This window comes from Dipteris shenzhenensis, chromosome 13 (genome assembly GCF_047967505.1).
Source record: "Dipteris shenzhenensis isolate YYH24624 ecotype China chromosome 13, Dip_SZ_1.0, whole genome shotgun sequence".
Taxonomy (NCBI): domain Eukaryota; kingdom Viridiplantae; phylum Streptophyta; class Polypodiopsida; order Gleicheniales; family Dipteridaceae; genus Dipteris; species Dipteris shenzhenensis.
Window position 1 is genome coordinate 14,445,040 of NC_141608.1, and position 16,684 is coordinate 14,461,723.

General features: G+C 42.2%; 1 protein-coding gene across 1 annotated transcript; it reads right to left on the reverse strand.

The window, feature by feature from the left end:
* Positions 1–5,918: 5,918 nt before the first annotated feature.
* On the reverse strand, positions 5,919–9,317 carry LOC147895064 (uncharacterized). Its single transcript, XM_087383305.1, has 2 exons — positions 6,746–9,317; positions 5,919–6,606 (listed from the first exon to the last, which is right to left on the reverse strand). The coding sequence occupies exons 1-2, from the start codon at positions 9,300–9,302 to the stop codon at positions 6,152–6,154; spliced, it is 3,012 nt and encodes a 1,003-aa protein (XP_087239431.1). The 5' UTR covers positions 9,303–9,317; the 3' UTR covers positions 5,919–6,151.
* Between the last annotated feature and the right edge of the window lie 7,367 nt (positions 9,318–16,684).

Consider the following 16,684-nt stretch of genomic DNA (forward strand, 5'->3'; position numbering starts at 1 on the left):
GATTTTAAAAAATATATATATATATGTTTTGACATTTTAAATAAAAACTTCACTAATTTGAAAAATAATATAAAAACTACTTTAAACTCTTGTTTTCTTTTTTTTTTTTTAAGATGATTTTTAAAAACAAAATTTAAACGTTTTTATATTTAAATAAAAACTTTGTTAATTTGAAAAATAACATAAAAACTACTTTAATCTTTTTTTTAATAGATGATTTTAAAAAACAAAATATATACGTTTTGACATTTAAATAAAAACTTCAGTAATTAAAAAAATAATTTTAAAAAACTTTAAAATGCATTTTAAATTTTTAAATATTTTATAATTAAATTACATTTTCCTATAAACTAAAATTTAAATAAATTCTCGCAAAAAAAAAAATGCTACATTTAAAAAAACCTTACCTGGAATCTCCCGCTTCGTCCATCTCTGTCGCTTTGTCATTCTCCGTTGCTCCAGCAATTCCGTCAGTTTCGATGAGGAGGAGCTCAATCAAGGTTTGAACAATGAGGGGCTCGATCGAGGTCCCTCACTTTATGTAGGAAAAATTTGGGTTTCAAAATACCACGATCGTGGTATTTCACACGAACATATCATGCCATGCATTGCCATGTCTATACATGCATACGTGGCTATCCACGTGCATTACCACGATCGTGGTATTTGTGCCACGTATAATCCTGGATATTCTCCACGTAAGGAAATCGTTCCACGTCAAGTCCAGCCACTGGCCACGTAGAATGCCACATACCTCGATCGTGGTATTTGACACGCCCCCATGTCATCGGTCTAGCATACCACGATCGAGGTATGTGTACTTGCCATGATACCGCGATCGAGGTATGTCAACTGCCAGCACATTGCGCTGAATACCATGTCGGATGCCACATACCTCGATCATGGTATTTGACATGCCTCCATGTCATCGGTCCAGCATACCACGATTGAGGTATGTGGACTTGCCACGATACCTCGATCGAGGTATAGTTGTCGTGCCACGATACCTCGATCGAGGTATAGGCTTGGTTCGGTTGATTAAAATGCACGACCTGGATTGAGGTATTAGCTCGGTTCGGATGTCCACGTGTGCCAATTTCATTGGATGCAATACCTCGATCGAGGTATTGCACACCGAAGCAAAACCTTTGTATTTTCACTCGAGGGGGTGTCACACTCCCCCGCGGGTGGTCCGGAAGTGGACACCCTTAGCTTGCTACCTCCCTCATGTGTTCCACATCCTAGGGTGGCTACTTTGATTCTTTCCTTAGCACATACCTTAGCCTCTAATTATGTGCTCATGGCACCACAACTCTCAACACTGCCATGATCCCCTTTCGCTACTACAAGGTGGTTAGATATGAGTGACATTCCATCACCTCCCCTTAGTGCATACAGTGCTACTTAAGGTGGTCAAGTGTGCGTATTCCAAGATCAAATCCTCCCCTGGGTGCTTACATGGCTACTCTCAGGTGGTCAAGTTTGATTTACAAACATATGGGCCGAAGGTGGAAAGGATTTTGCTTTTCAATGCTTCATGTCAATGGCGTTCGCTTCTTTGATTGACGTAGCTTGATGCATGATGCTTTGTTCTTCCATGTGCCTTAATGCTTTATGACTGGATGCCATGTTCTGTGCTATGCACTTGTGCTTTTTGCATGCTTTGTACATGCGTTGCTTTTCGATTTGCAGAGGTCTTACCATGAGCTTCGTTTTGCTTCAATGGCAGTGTCTAATTGCTAACAATGATTTTGACTTAACAGACGCGTAGAGCGCAAAAAGGCGATCACTTTTCCTTTTTGGAGCGTGTGCAAATTTTTCTTGGATTGGAAGTTACAGCTTGTCGAAGTTTCTGTGAAGAAGAGACCTTTGATGATGTGGCACAGGGGTTCATATGCTGAATTCAAACTGTGCTTGGCAGGGGATATGTGCTTAGGTGGCACTTGGTGATGTGGCAATTAACCAATCCTGAACCAGAACTAAACCAGCTTGTGGTAAACGTGACTGCTATTGACTTAACTGAACCAGATAGTCTCAACCATGGTTAAGAATGCTTAACCATAGTTACTTCCAATCTGCCATGTGGCACTCTACTAACCATTGCATGGCCAACCAAACCTTGAGACTTAACCATAGTTTAACTTAACTGACTTGTGGTCAGCTTAACCGGGGTGCCACGTGGCACTAATGTGTGGTGTGGATGTAAGGATGATGTGGCAGTCGGCTGCCACGTGTCCGACTGCCCCGCGTGGATCTCTTGAGCAGACCCTATCCTAACTTGACCAAGTGTGGCCAAGTTGCCACGTGTCAGAATTGCAGAGAAGATCTGAGGCGTTGACGGAGTTGTCTTGTAGGAGCAGTCTGTTCGTAGCTTTGGCACTGTGAAGTCGTTAGAGGAGATGGAGACTTTGATAGAACCGTGGGCGTTGCTGGCGATGGCTTGCTAGAGTCGGACGTCGACTGGAGAGGTCAGGAGGACTTACATAAAGAGTCTGTCCCGTCAATGCTGGGATGACCCAGTCAAGGCCCGTGGGCTGCTAGATGTGCTGCTAGTAGAGCTCTTTATAGAACTCTGTGGAAAAAGCTTGCTAGCTGCACTGTAAGCTAGAGATGGCGTTGCAAGAGCCGACTGAAGGACATCAGACGTGCTTGAGGGCTGGCCCGTGAGCCTGTTGTTTGAGGCCTTCGTAGCTTTGGTTGGAGGCCTTCGTTGAATGTGTGTGCGATCTTTGTTGTAGGGCACTGTCGTCGGCCGTGATGCTGTTTGGAGCTATGGAGGGCTGTAATTGATAGCGTTGTTGAGATCCTGGAGTCTTTGTGGTTGACGATCTCCTCAGAATCTATTGCATCATGTCGTGATCGATGTCCAGGCTTTTCAAGACTGCGCGTAGGCCTTCGGTCATTTGAGCCACGTTGTTGGATTCGCCACGTTTGGAGACGAAGGAGAGCTGCTGGAGGGTGTGTCTTCTGCCTCGCTTGTTGTGTCTTGGACGTGTGCGTTGAGCTGGGCGTGGAGGATGCGCAAGCAAGGGATGAATGGTTAGCTCGTTAAATTTCAGCAAGACAATGAAGGCCTAGCTGGGACGAACGGCACCGCCGATATTCATCAAGGAGAAGAGCCTGAATGTAATGAGCTGCGGTCCAAGTTTGCGTGACATCGCGAGGTTTGAGAGTCAAAGGGGCTGATTATGATTTTGAGAAGCATGAGTACTCTCCTATCTGCACGAGGGGTTCCTTGCCCGAGCTTCTTGATTCTGAATCGTGAATAAGCAGGTTGCAGGAGTGCTTCCGTTGGCTGCTGACGCAACCAGAAAGGCAATTGCAAGCTTGGCAGCAGGCTGTTGGCTATGTGTAGCCCGTGAGCTTTAGGAGTCGCTGTTGAAGGTGTCACGTGTCGCGGGAGGCATTGAATAGGTCTCTTGGTCTAAGCCGCCTTAGGTAGAGTCGTATTGAGCTGCAGGTGTAGAGACTGCTCGTTTGGTTGAGGCTTTGAACTGTGGGAGGATTGCTCACTGGGCCAATCATAGACTAGGCCGATCATAGACTAGGATAGAGAGATATAGTCTCTTGCATCCCTGATGCTTAACTCAACAAATTCTAGTGGATAGTATTTTGCTTATTTCCCATATAGGCATGCTAATTGCTTTCATATAGCAAGGGACACCAATTGTCGGGTGTATCCCTTCATATCCGTATATGAGAGACATGTTATCATGTGTGATGAGAGAGAGATATGATTTGGCTATGGTATTCTATTGAATGATGATGATTGTTCCCTTGTATATCTCTACTTACATATTCATTGTTTTGTTCTTAATGATTCACTAGTTCTACAATTATTTGAATAATATTCCAATGGCATTGTTTCCTACAACCTGTATTGTTTTCATAGCAGTACTATTCGATTTGATGCAGTACTATTCCAAAATGTTTATGATCTATTCATTAGCCTTTTCTTTGCTTTTTGAGTGATGAGAATTGTAGAAATTTTTGTCTGGAACACATTTGAGGATTCCAGACGAACCCCATAGCCATTTTGCAAGATTTTTCCATGACGTAACGACTAAAGTGAAGCCAAAACTCCATACTTAAAAATCATGCAAGAAAAACTTTAACATTTCTTTTTGTCCACAATTGTGATGATGAAAGGCATATTTGATTGCATAGAGAAAGCCTCTTTTCTTTATCCAAACCATACCCATTTGTAATATATTGAGATTGAAACTACAAAAAGAAACTTTCATACTAAGAGAACACCCCACACCTTTCCATTCTTTCTTTAGACTAGAATGAAGATGGTAACATCCCAAGTGATATTGTAGTCTAGCATAGGGAGAAGAAAAGAATCAGTGGAGGCCATAATCTCCCTAAGCTGATCTGCATCAAATAGAAGAGTGATACATTGTTGAAAGAACATTGCACCTCCTTCATAGATACCTCTACAAGTAGCTCAAAACACTCTCCAAACTGTCATCACACATAAAGGCCTATATCTTCTAGCAAAGACATGATATAAAATATTTAAACACACATAGAAATTCACCTTGAAATGGGCTTCATGCTGATATAAGTTTTGTAAGAAACAGAGAAGCAGTTGAAATGTTATGGACATTTTACTCAAAGGGAGTAAAAAATGTCCTAAAAATAAATAGTCACACAAAGAGAGTCATAGCTTTTTGGGCTGACATTTGATACACAAAATAAATACATAAGATGATGTGCATTAAAGATATCTTCGTGTTGATATAAGCTTCATCAAAATAGGAGGAATGACCAATACGTTATGAGCAAAATACTGACAGGGGGTCAAACCGTCTACTTACTCCTACTAATGCCGACCTGGCAGGATACTCCCTCCATGCTCAGACTTCATCAACGATCCAAGTCCCATAGAGGTCATCTAGGAGGGAAGGAAGATCTACCTTTTTGGCTCGACAAATGGATAAACCATGTATGCGCAATGAGTAGCCAAATAGACAACACTTTTAAAGACTTTGGAAGAGAGAGCAATGGAAAAAGGAGAGAGACACTCAAGAAAGAGAACCTAAAGTGACCTTCATTGTACTAATAGAGTGAGACTACACTCAAATGTAACTCAAAATACTACAAACACAAGGGAGAAGAAGAGGTTTCATACATATAAGAGGGAGCGGGAGCTCCAAGACTACTCATAGAAAGAGAACGAACTAGAGAGATATGGACTCAAGCGTCTACATAAAAGGATATCTACAAGAGGGAGAGAGAGGGCTCATGGAAGAGGCTTGAAGAGACTAGATCTATAGCAGAATGAGGATCAATGGTGAAAGAGATGTTGAACAAGGGAGAGGAGGGCTACTTTTATAGAGATTTTGTCACCCTCCTTCACCATTTACAATTGTTGTTGCCTGTAGACTCCTTTCCTCATCACAATCACGCAAGCCTATATGTCACTATCCATGTCATTTTTGGCTACTCTAGCTTGACATTTGATCCATCAAAATATTCTCAAGACTCTTAAAAGTATTGAGAAATTCAAGAGTCTCCCCATATGGAGCCCATAGGGGACCTCATAGGGACCCTCTTTTTTCCATATTTCCACATCCTTCTTATTCCACGTAAGAATTCTATAAGGATTCCTCTTGACTCCACACTCCCCCACGTGCCTTCCACACGCTTGGCATGTGATATCTCTTACTTACATGGACATGAGACCCACTCTTTGTATGACTCACTCTGTCTATTTTCTAAAGCCCCCATAATATCCCCTACAAAAATAACTCTCATCCCAGACCAAGGTATTTATTATTCATACACATGGTATTTACAATGATCCATTCCACGCATCCTTTCAATCCCATACACCATTCTAGAAAATGGAAATAAGTGAGAGCCACTAGGATATCACTTTATACTCACTCTTATCAATCATAGAAATTACAATGCCCAACCGCTCTGACTGGTCCATAGACCTTGACAATCTCATGGTCGTTGAAAGAACCTACAAAATCATTGCCAGGCCATGGTCAATCAAAGTCTCCAATCCCACAAGCCTTCATGCCTTCATGGAAAAGCGCCGTTCGAAATGCTAGTAGAGCTACTAGAGCATCCAAATGAGCATTGGGGAGAGCGTGGGCACTAGGGAGGTGCTCTAAACAGCTAGACTTAGATTGGACTATCTGGGTTCCACAGGAGAGTAACTATAAGACGTCTCATCATCATCATGTATAACTGGCGATGATAGGTCGGGACGTTCGTCGAGAATTGTTACCAATCGGTTCTCATATGATATCGGGGGATTCATCATTTGCAGAAACAACTTGGCGTTTCTCATGGTGGGTCTGGTTCGTGGATTTGTCTGCACACACATCAGACCAAGCCTTGCAAAGTTTACAACTTGTTTTTTCACTTGATCATAGTTCGTTGATGAAATTTCAGGCAACAATTCGGGGTCGAGCACCGAATCGAGAATTCTGTCTGGGAATGCAGATCTGACCCAATCAGGAAGTGAGTTGTGTTCTTCAGGAAAAGCATCGGTTGGGCGTTTTCTGGTGAGCAATTCAAGTAGTATCACTCCATAGCTGTAGACATCTCCTTTGGTGGTTGGCGATGACAGATATGATCCATACTCTGTTGCACACGAAAAAGAATTAGCATGAAACTCGCTTCTGTGGAAAAAACATGGGAAGGTTCAAAACTGAAACAAGGACAAACGAATCTAAGTTGCACGATTTCGCAATCGTTTCCATTCACAAGGTTAGAAGTAAACCTGGTGCTATGTACCCTGCCGTGCCTGGTAATCGCATTGTCGAATAACGTCTCGGATCAGATGCTGCAATTGCTTCATCACCAACATACGCAGTTGCAAACCCCAAGTCACCAACATACGCTGTCAGCGATTGATCAAGAAGAATGTTTCCAGGCTTTACATCACGGTGAACAAATGCAATAGCAGAGTTGTGATGCATATACTCCAGAGCTTCTGCAATTTCGCTTGCTATCTGAAATCTTCTCTCCAAGTCCAGGTTCGCTGGCTGCACCTCGTACAGACGCTGTGCAAGGCTCCCATTTTCCATGTAGTCCATGACTATCGCGTGGGTATCCAATTCTGAACAATACCCCCGCATTCTTACCAGATTACGATGTCTCAATTTCTTTAAGGTTGCAAGTTCTGCATTGAAGATATGTGTTGTACGACTAGGCTTGAACACTTTGACAGCAACTGTTTCACCAGTCGAGAGGGTTGCTTTATACACAGTGCTGGAGCAACCGGATCCAACGGCATGGCTACTATTGAAGCCATTAGTCGCAAATTTCAGTTCTTCAGCAGAAAACCTCTGTAATAGATGTTGTTCCACCACACTCTGTGCTTTTCTTTTTTTCCACTGAAAAGCTCTCGGCACATTACGTACACACGAACACAATATGAGCCTTGTTTTCCAGTAGACGTATAGAACGCAGCACAGAATAATGAAAGCTGGCAAAAAAAAAACGATTCGGGGAAGGCCCCTTTGAGAAGAGCAGGCATCATTTCTGCAGAACCCTGCAAGGAAAGGCACACAAAGCCCTGGATTTCCTTGAACTGATGCTCCTGTGATATGTCTAGCAAGAGGAGTCCCTCGTGGGAAGCACCCCTCCAACTTATTGAAAGATACATTCAAATATAGTAGATTCTTCAAATCTGTAAGTGAAGAGGGAACAAATCCGTTCAATTTATTGACGGAGAGGTCAATTTTTCTGAGAAAGACAAAGTTTCCGAAGCCTTCAGGTATAGGGCCCTGGAGTGCATTATGCGAGAGGTTCAGAATGTAGGTTAGACTTAAGAGGGATCTAAAAGTTCCTGGAATTACACCTGTCAGGTTATTGTCCGACAGATCGAGCAATTGTAGTTCAGCACATCCACCAAGATCTGCTGGAATGCCACCAGAGAGCATGTTGTGAGCAAGATCGATTACTTGCACCTTGGACATCCTTCCTAATTCTGGTGGCATAGGCCCAGATAAAAGATTGTGCGACATTGAGAAATTAAAGAGGAGATTGTTCAACCTAGCTACAGAGCTCGGAATGGTTCCAGAAAGCATGTTGTTAGACAAAAGTAGATCTTCCAATCTAGCGCACTGTCCAAGACTAGAAGGTATCCTTCCTTTTAGCATATTGTTATGCAAATGGAGATTTCGAAGAGCCAGCATCTCACCAAGCTGGAAAGGAATGCTTCCGGAGAAATCGTTGTGGTTGAGTTTGAGAACAGCAAGGAAGCTACTAGCTGCAAACAGGACAGGTACCGTCCCATTCAACATGTTGTCCTGCAAATCTAGACCTTGGAGGGAAAGCATTCCTCCGATCCCCTCAGGAATTCGACCCGTGATCTGGTTGGAAGCCAGATTCAGTAAAAGAAGAGTTTTCAGATTGGCGATAGTGTTTGGAATGTCCCCGGTGATATAATTGTCACTGATATCCAGAAATAAGAGGGAGGAAAAGTTGAAAAGCGACGGAGGTAGCATCCCGTCGAGACGATTGTTCGCCAAGAACAGGGCTTGCAAATTTCGGAGCCATCCCAGGGGCGGAGGTATGCTTCCTGAGAGCTTGTTCACAGAGAAGTCTGCCAAAATTAGAGAGCTGCAATTGGAAAGCTGTGCTGGTATGCTGCCATTGAACTCGTTGGAAGACAGCTTCAGTACCTGTAGATGACTGAGCATCCCCAGCTCAGCGGGCAAAGCGCCGCTGAGAATGTTAGCTGAGACATCGATTTCGGACAGAGAAGAGCAATTTCCAAGGATTGATGGGATTGCTCCCGTGAGCCTGTTTCCATGGAGATCCAGCACTCGAAGGTATTTCAACAGTCCGACCTCCGCCGGAAGCTCACCCGTGAGATTGTTATCGGAGAGCTTCAAAAGCTGCAAGTTTCCACAGCTGCCGATGGGAGCGGGCACCTGACCAGAGAGTGCATTGGAGCTGAGGTCGAGGGAGATGAGAAAACGGAGGCCAGCAATGACGGGAGAGATGGAACCCTGCAGCTCTCCTCCTGTGAGGTTGAGCGCCACGACGAAGCCCTGACGGTTGCAAGAGATGCCGAACCAGCTACAAATCAAGCGAGAGTCGTTCCAGGAAGAGGAGGAGGAGAGGTTCCAGGTGCGGAGGTTACCGGAGGGATCCTTGGAAATGGATCGTTTGAAACGGAGCAGGATATGAGCCTGGGAGTGAAGGTGGGATTCTTGGTTGAATGCGACAGTGACTCTGGTCTGCGAGACGAATTCGATGAAGAAGAAGAAGATGAGGATGACGATGGTCAAAGGATTGTTCAGATGAAGACGATAAAGAACGTCCATGGAAATTGCAAGCACAAGACTCGTGCTGCATCGAAGCAGTTAAGGGCGCTTGTAGTACTACCATTTTGCTCTATAAAACGTCTTCAAAAGCGCGTCACCTTTCTCAACGCGTTAAGATCTTTTTCAAAACATCATCATATTCCCTCATTTTCAACAGCCCCTTTCCTACAACACTCTCGTTATAGCACTTTCTTACAACCTTCTTCTTCCCATACTCCTACCCTGAACATTCTTCCCACTCTCCTTCAAGGAAGTTTCTAAATGCCTGAAGCCATTTTCTTGCGACTTTTTGTCTTATGAAAGTTTTATAAAATCCCTTTCCCCCGCTTGGAGGACTTTTTGCCTTATGAGAGTTTCTGTAAGTTTGAAGCCATTTTCCTTGGACTTTTTGTCTCGACGAAATCCCTTCTCCCCATTTGGAGATAATACTTATGCCTCCCTACACAACAAAAAATGCTATATTCCATTTACTGAGTTAAAGGGGAGAGAAGAGAGGGGGGGAAAGGATGTAGCAATGAACTTTAGGGGGTTGAGTGTGGGGAGAATATGCATAACACAAAAAAGGAGATGGTTTCTCATCATATGAATAAAAAGCATGAGAATCACAGTAACTCACATGGACGGCAACAAAGACTTCTTTCTCAATCAAGTCATATCTTATCATATTCCATGTAGTTTGTTCAAACATTGCTTAATAATTTTGGACCAATGAGGCAACATGAGAGAGTTTAAAAAAGGGAAAAATATAATTTCTAGATGATATTAACATTGGAGGGAGAGGGGGAGGGGGGGGCAGTAAGAGCTAAAGACGTATCCAAAAGATAGGAACCAATCAAGGGGCCCTTTGTGCTCCTACTGATCATTCTACCAAGACCCATCAACATCACCTCCTGCAATGCTATGATATTTTGGGCTATGTGCCTAGTTGCAGATACCCCAAATTGCAAAGTCTATGGCTACTCAAAGACATGGCCTATAGACTTCTAATGTAGATGAGAGCTCAGGCTTGGTCTCCCATACAACTAACATAGATGGAAGATTGTCTCGGTCTCTGTTAGAACTTAGAACACAGAGAAAATCTCACCATTAGCCATGCCTTTCTCATCGAGCCTTCCAATAATTGTCAAGTCCCATGGGAGACTAGGCACAACCACATGATGTCTTGCACCGCATCGCTATATACCAAATTTATCCCCAACCATCCAGAGAGTCTATGAACAAGCAACCGACATGTGCAAAATATTCAATAGCAAGAAACAAGCCTTCTCAGCTTAATACCTTTCCATACGTTCTTGAACCAATCCTCCCACTACCCTAGGATTTGCCTTAGGCTCCATTTTACATTAAGAAAGGCCACTAGGGTATGCTTTTAAGTCAAACTCCTATTAACCAGCCTAGCAGGGTTGTGTAGAATAGTTTTCTCAACACACCATTGGCTAACCAGCCAGTCAAGTGAGGCTATATAGCTAGAAGGCTAGTCATCTAAAATCCAGGCTAGAAAAAACTGACAACAATGCCGACTCCCTATTATTGTGTCCAAGTTGATCACGAATGGCTCGACCCCCATTCCATAACTACAACCAAGACAAACACCTTTCTTTTTTTAGGCTAGTAGTAGACCACTAAATGGAGGAATCTTAAAATTTGGTAGATGCTAGATTGATGCAATTGGAAGGTGTTAGTGCTTAGGTTAGGCTAACATGGAGCCAATGTAGGTATGGTCACCGAGAAAGCGGTGGAGTCTCAACCTAGCACCATTTTATAGCGGAGGTAGAGGAGATTGAGGCATCACCCCACCAATCGGAAGATGAAGGTTGGTGCACCAAGTGCGTATGCATTTAGAAGGTGGTTTCGTTAGGTAGTTGATATGTTTTGAAACAGGTAGAGGAGAGAACAATATAGGATTGTTCCGAGATCTCTTCATTTGACCTGAGCTTGCTAGTATACGGAGTGTTCATTGCAAGCCCAGGCAACTTGGTCGTACTCAAGACAGTTTGAGTAATTCAATACAAGTCACTATTTGCTCATGTACTCCACTCTATTGGTGTAACGCACTTTGTATTCTTTCAGTGATATGTTTTTTAATGTGTGTAAGTGACTCGATATTCTCCCATCATCATACGATTCTCCTGCAACAACGAACCCCAACCTCCAAGTGTGAATGTTGTCATCTGTTCTACACCTGAGTAAGCCACCCTTAGGATTGTAAGAGAGGGCATCTTCGTCGAGCACGGCATCTGGTTGGGATAACATTGAGCTCCCTTTTGTGAATTAACATTGGGTGAGGGAGCCAAAGCTTCAACATTTTGGTGATTCTATTAGGGAAGGGTCAATTGAATTGCGAGTTGACGAGCTGTCAGGCTAGGAGATTTCAAGGACTGAGTTGATAAGCTCAGTATTGAGGTCAGTAAGGTTCATGCTAACTAGCAACAAAGTGACATAGTTGCTAGAAATCATAGGCTATCACAGGAAATTCTTACAAGTCACTTCAGTGAGTGGCATCATCTGGTGGTGTGGATACACAAAGTATTCACTTGCTACTCGAGTACTTTTTTGCCTTAACCGATGGTGGCACGCTCGGGAAGAAGAAGAAGATACGTAGCCAGGAATGAAGAGTTTTTTTATTCAAAGGAATTAATTACATCAAACCATAAAGATTGGAGTGTTCTCGAAGCTGGAGTTCAATGCCCGAATGAGGCTGGTAGAAGAAACTGTCCAATCGGAGCGACAAACGAGATGATAGAGGCTCGATTATGCTACCCCAAGGGTGGAAGATGACTAATATGCAGATCCTGAAGGACAAAACGCTAGTGTTTGGCTGAGGCAACCCAAAATATTGGTAGATGAAGGTCTGTCCTAGCAAGTGGAGTATGAGCACTCATCTACAGAGAGTTTAGATTTCGAGCAGATGGCCATTTCCTCGATGGAACATTTGAAAAAAAAAGGGAAGACCAACTCAGAGAATGTCTTCGACAGTACTCAACTATCATTCCAGAGGAATTACGTTAAGAAATATATGAAGGTAGAAGTCTAGCTATAGCTGATGGTGAAAGAAGCAACCAATGAGAAGAGCAGCATTCTTTTGATGGAGAGGAACGCCACCAAAGACCCAAGGTTAATATGGAGAAATTAAGGTAATTCTCTTGAGTTCCTCTCACAATAGATAGAAATTGTACTCTGCCAGCAAACGTACATCTAATTGTACCTCTAAGGCTTGAAGATAGCACCAACAGGAGGGTCTACAATGACCTCACACACATGAAGGCGGTTATGACGCATGGAAGGTTAGTGACTTGGTTCTCCCGAGTGGAAGACTTGACCACTCAGGCTATGGAGCAGAGAAGCCTAAGTCCAAGTCCAACATCAGGGTAAAATTTTAAATTTTCAAAGGCATAGATGATGAAGACGCCTACAGTCACTTGTAGAGCTTCCTGCATGTCTATCACATCAATGGTGCAACAGCATATGATGAGTACATGGATCATTTCCCATGTGCCTTAATCTAAAATTCCCAGAGATGGTTCAATTAGTTCCCCATTGGATATTTCCCCGATTGGTTTGCAATGTCCGAAGCATTCTTGTGGAGGTTCAGGTAGGAGATCAATGAAGAAGATGTTGGGATGAAGCTAAGTGAGATAAAGTAGAACAAGATCATCCAAGACTTAGTTCCTAGAATGCGATCTCTCATCAATCAATTGAGCACAGTTCCAAATGACAAGTCTATGCAAGCTTGGTTTGTTACGGGTTTCACCCAGGTAGACTTGCACAAGCCAGAGATAGTCAATACGACTGAAACCTACGAAGATTTCCTAGACTGGGCTGTTGCTTTGGAAAAGAGTGAAGGATCAAAGAATAAGACAAAGAAGAAAGATGCTAATAGTGATACCGAATAGATGCCATCAAAGAAAGAAAAACTCAAAACTAAGCTAAAGAAGGCCTTAAAAGTATTGGGCATTTGAGGTAAGCTGGGTAACAATGAGAAATGGTGAAACAAGTGTTATAGTAGACTTGAACAAGTGGAAGAGGAATGCAAGACTGAGTATTGCAACACTTGTACCAAGTTTGGGAATGATAAATCAGATTGTTGGCTCAATGGGAAAAATCACCAAGTGTCAGCAAACCAAGGGGCAACTGATGCACCAAGTGGTAAACCACCACGTCTCAAGTAGAAGGACAAGAATAAGAATGGTAAGGATAACACTGACCCATCCAAGATTAAGTGCTTTTGTTGTGGAGAGAATCATATGCATTCAGACTGTCCAATATGGGCTGAACATTTCAAGTTTCTAAAGACTAACATGGAAAGAAATGAAGTGGATCTAGAGTGTCGAGCAGTTGTAGTCAAGTTACCAAATGTAGCTGATGCTCAAGTGGTCAGTCAATGGAAAGAATCAGTAGCAACCATTGAAGACATATTAGAGGCTTCATGTAAAGAAATCAATTGGGAAGCTCAAAAGGAGTTGGCTACCAAAATTGCAAGGGAGTTGAAAGGAAAATCTCTAGCAGTAGAGATGCTCGAGTAGATACATATGTCTATCACTGAGCAAGGGGGATCCTCACAGTCTAAGGTAAATGAAACAAAACCAAGTGATTCACAAGAATCAAGCATAGAGCTAGCCCGAACATGGGAAATATTCAAGAACATGCACGTCAACTTGACATACATCGTGTTAATGATCTAATAGCTCCATACTATCGACATTTCTTGACCCAACAGATCAAGGAATCAATGAAGCTACCAAAAGAGGTGCAGTCCTTAGCCACTATACCTATGATTGATTCTCCGGTAGTTGATGCGGAAGTTGATGAGGAAGTCCGAGTGATCACCATCAAAGTTAAGAAACAAACCATATTGGGAGTAATAGAGGATGGGGGTTCTAGATTGAATATCATTTAGAGACTAAATTCTAAGTCATACAAACCATCACCTTTTCAAATATGTATGGTAGATCAATGACTAGTTGGCCCCAAAGGTATGTTACTGGATGGTATCTATTATACAGTTAGCTTCATTGTGATTTCCATGGAACAGCATGCCTATCCCATATTATTAGGATGACCTTGGCTGAAGAGTGCAAAAGTAGTCCATGATTGGGGTACATAAGAGCGAACAATCAAGGCAGATAGTCAAAATGTGTGTATACTAACAAACCCTTGGAAGGTTCCGAGTAGCTATCGGCCAAAGAATTTGGGGGTCACACATCCATCCCCATAGGATTTTGAGTCACGATTGATGGAGCTACAAATCCTAGGAATCAGTTTCTATCGAAGGTTTATCAAAGAATTTGCCAAGGTTGTATCTTCTTTGTATGAGTTGACAAAGAAAGGTGCCAAGTTTGAGTGGAATGCCGAGATGATTGTGGTTTTTGATTGAATTGGAAAGTGAGCAATGGTTGTAACTCCTATTCTAAGGCAACCAAGGTGGGATGTCATTTTCCATGTGCATGTAGATGCTTCTATATATGCCTTGGGCATTATTTTGACTCAACCGGATGGTTGCTTAGATTATCTATTGTACGATGCTAGTATATTATTAACACCTAGTCCAAGTATAATACTACTGAGCAAGAAGCTTTGGGAATGATCTTTAGTGTGTAGAAACTAAGGCATTATCTACTCGGTATCCATTTGTGTTCTATGTTGACCATCAAGCCTTACTTTATCTAATCAACAAGATTGTAATTCAAGGATATCTTGTTTGCTGGATGCTTTTTATAGCATGTGGGTTCAACAAAAGGTATTTTTAAAATCCCACTTTTACACAATTTTTCACATATAGAAGGGTATCATATAAAGTGGGTATTCACAGATTGATTATAAAAAGGGTGTGTTTTATTCATGATAAATTTACAGATAAGGGGTTTTACAAATAGACCATGAATGCACATGATATATAGGGCTAATTCATTGAGGAAAATGACCACCTGGATAAGGGGAAAAGGCATGTATGATCTGAAAGGGTACAATCGTAAGGGTGTAACTTTTGGAGATCGGTTGTAAACTAAAAATATGTAATCCGCATGATGTGTGAGAGAAGGATCATCTTCCAGAATAGAGAATGTATCAAGTGAATGTTTTTGAAAAAGTAAATGAGATCTGATTTACTGTTTTCCATGTCTATCTGTATAATGAATGTCTCTGATTATCTTTTCCTAAAATATTTAATATGAAATGTGTGTGTGTGTGTGTGTGTGTGTGTGTGTGTGTGAGAGAGAGAGAGAGAGAGAGAGAGAGAGAGAGAGAGACCCTTTTAGAACACGCATTGAGAATACTTTCAATGTGGCAAGAGATTCAAGTAGAAACATTAACCCTTTGCCTTGCAACCTCTTCAATCCGAACACAAATGCTGAGTATTCAACCCTATTAACACTAGCGATCCTGTGGGTTCGAAAACTTGCTCAAGTTTGGTGACCGGAGGACTAGATGAATGGCAACCCTACACTATTGCAATGATAGAGGGGAATGTTCTGCGATCTCATCAGCACTCACACCTACAGAGATAGAGAATGATTCTATGATTCCATTGATGTCTTAGGGAACACATGGAAAAAGATGCAAATATGATAAAAAAAGGTGACATCAAAGACCAAAAAGTTTACGACTTATCACCCAGAAAGGAACGGGCAAGCGGAGATAATGACGTCTGGTGCAGATCTTGTACAAATTTGTCAAGAAGGACAACTACCAGATGGAATTGCAAGCACTATTTGATGGGGATTTGGAAAACTGAGAACAACAGTTGCAAGCAAGCAAGCAGTTCCCCAAAATCCAAAAATCTGTAAAGAAGGGAGTTCTGACCTTTCTGATAATCAATAGAACAAGTATGGTTTTGGAGTTGTTTCGGAAGTGTAATAAGTGAAAAACAAATGTGGGCATGGGATATCACATGCAGGATAATAAATGTTGGAGAAAATAAATGACGATGACCCTACCTCGCAAACGACACGTCTTCAAGTTTGACCCCAAAGAGAGTGAACACAATAGCAAAATAAAGAATAAAAAAGCACTAATGGTGAAAGTGACTCTAAAATCCCACTAAGGAGGGAGAATCGGGTCCAAACAGCATTTAGGGAGGACGACAAGGCAGAGAGCCCCGAAGACCAATTCAATATCAACTCGGAGATTTTCGCAGTGCTAGGTTCAAAATAGTTAGGTCTGAGAAGGACTAACCGTTGCATTCCCATCAATTTGTTCCAACTTGAAGAGTGGAACCAACATTGAGGTATACCAGCTAATCTTCCAAAACTCAAGGATCCTGACAACATTGTGCCAAAAAACCTCAAAGAATCTGCACGTGAAGACGAAAGCACAGAAGAAGATAATCAAGAATTTGATCAAAATCTAGATGAAGAAAGAGACACAGACACAAGGATTTAGAAATC

Bases quoted from the DNA above. Each gene is read 5' to 3' on its own strand.
- LOC147895064 (XM_087383305.1), bottom strand. From the start codon at position 9,302: ATGGACGTTCTTTATCGTCTTCATCTGAACAATCCTTTGACCATCGTC. The intron at 6,607-6,745 runs GTTTACTTCTAA...CGTGTGCAACAG, and splicing joins GGCAGGGTACATAGCACCAG to AGTATGGATCATATCTGTCA.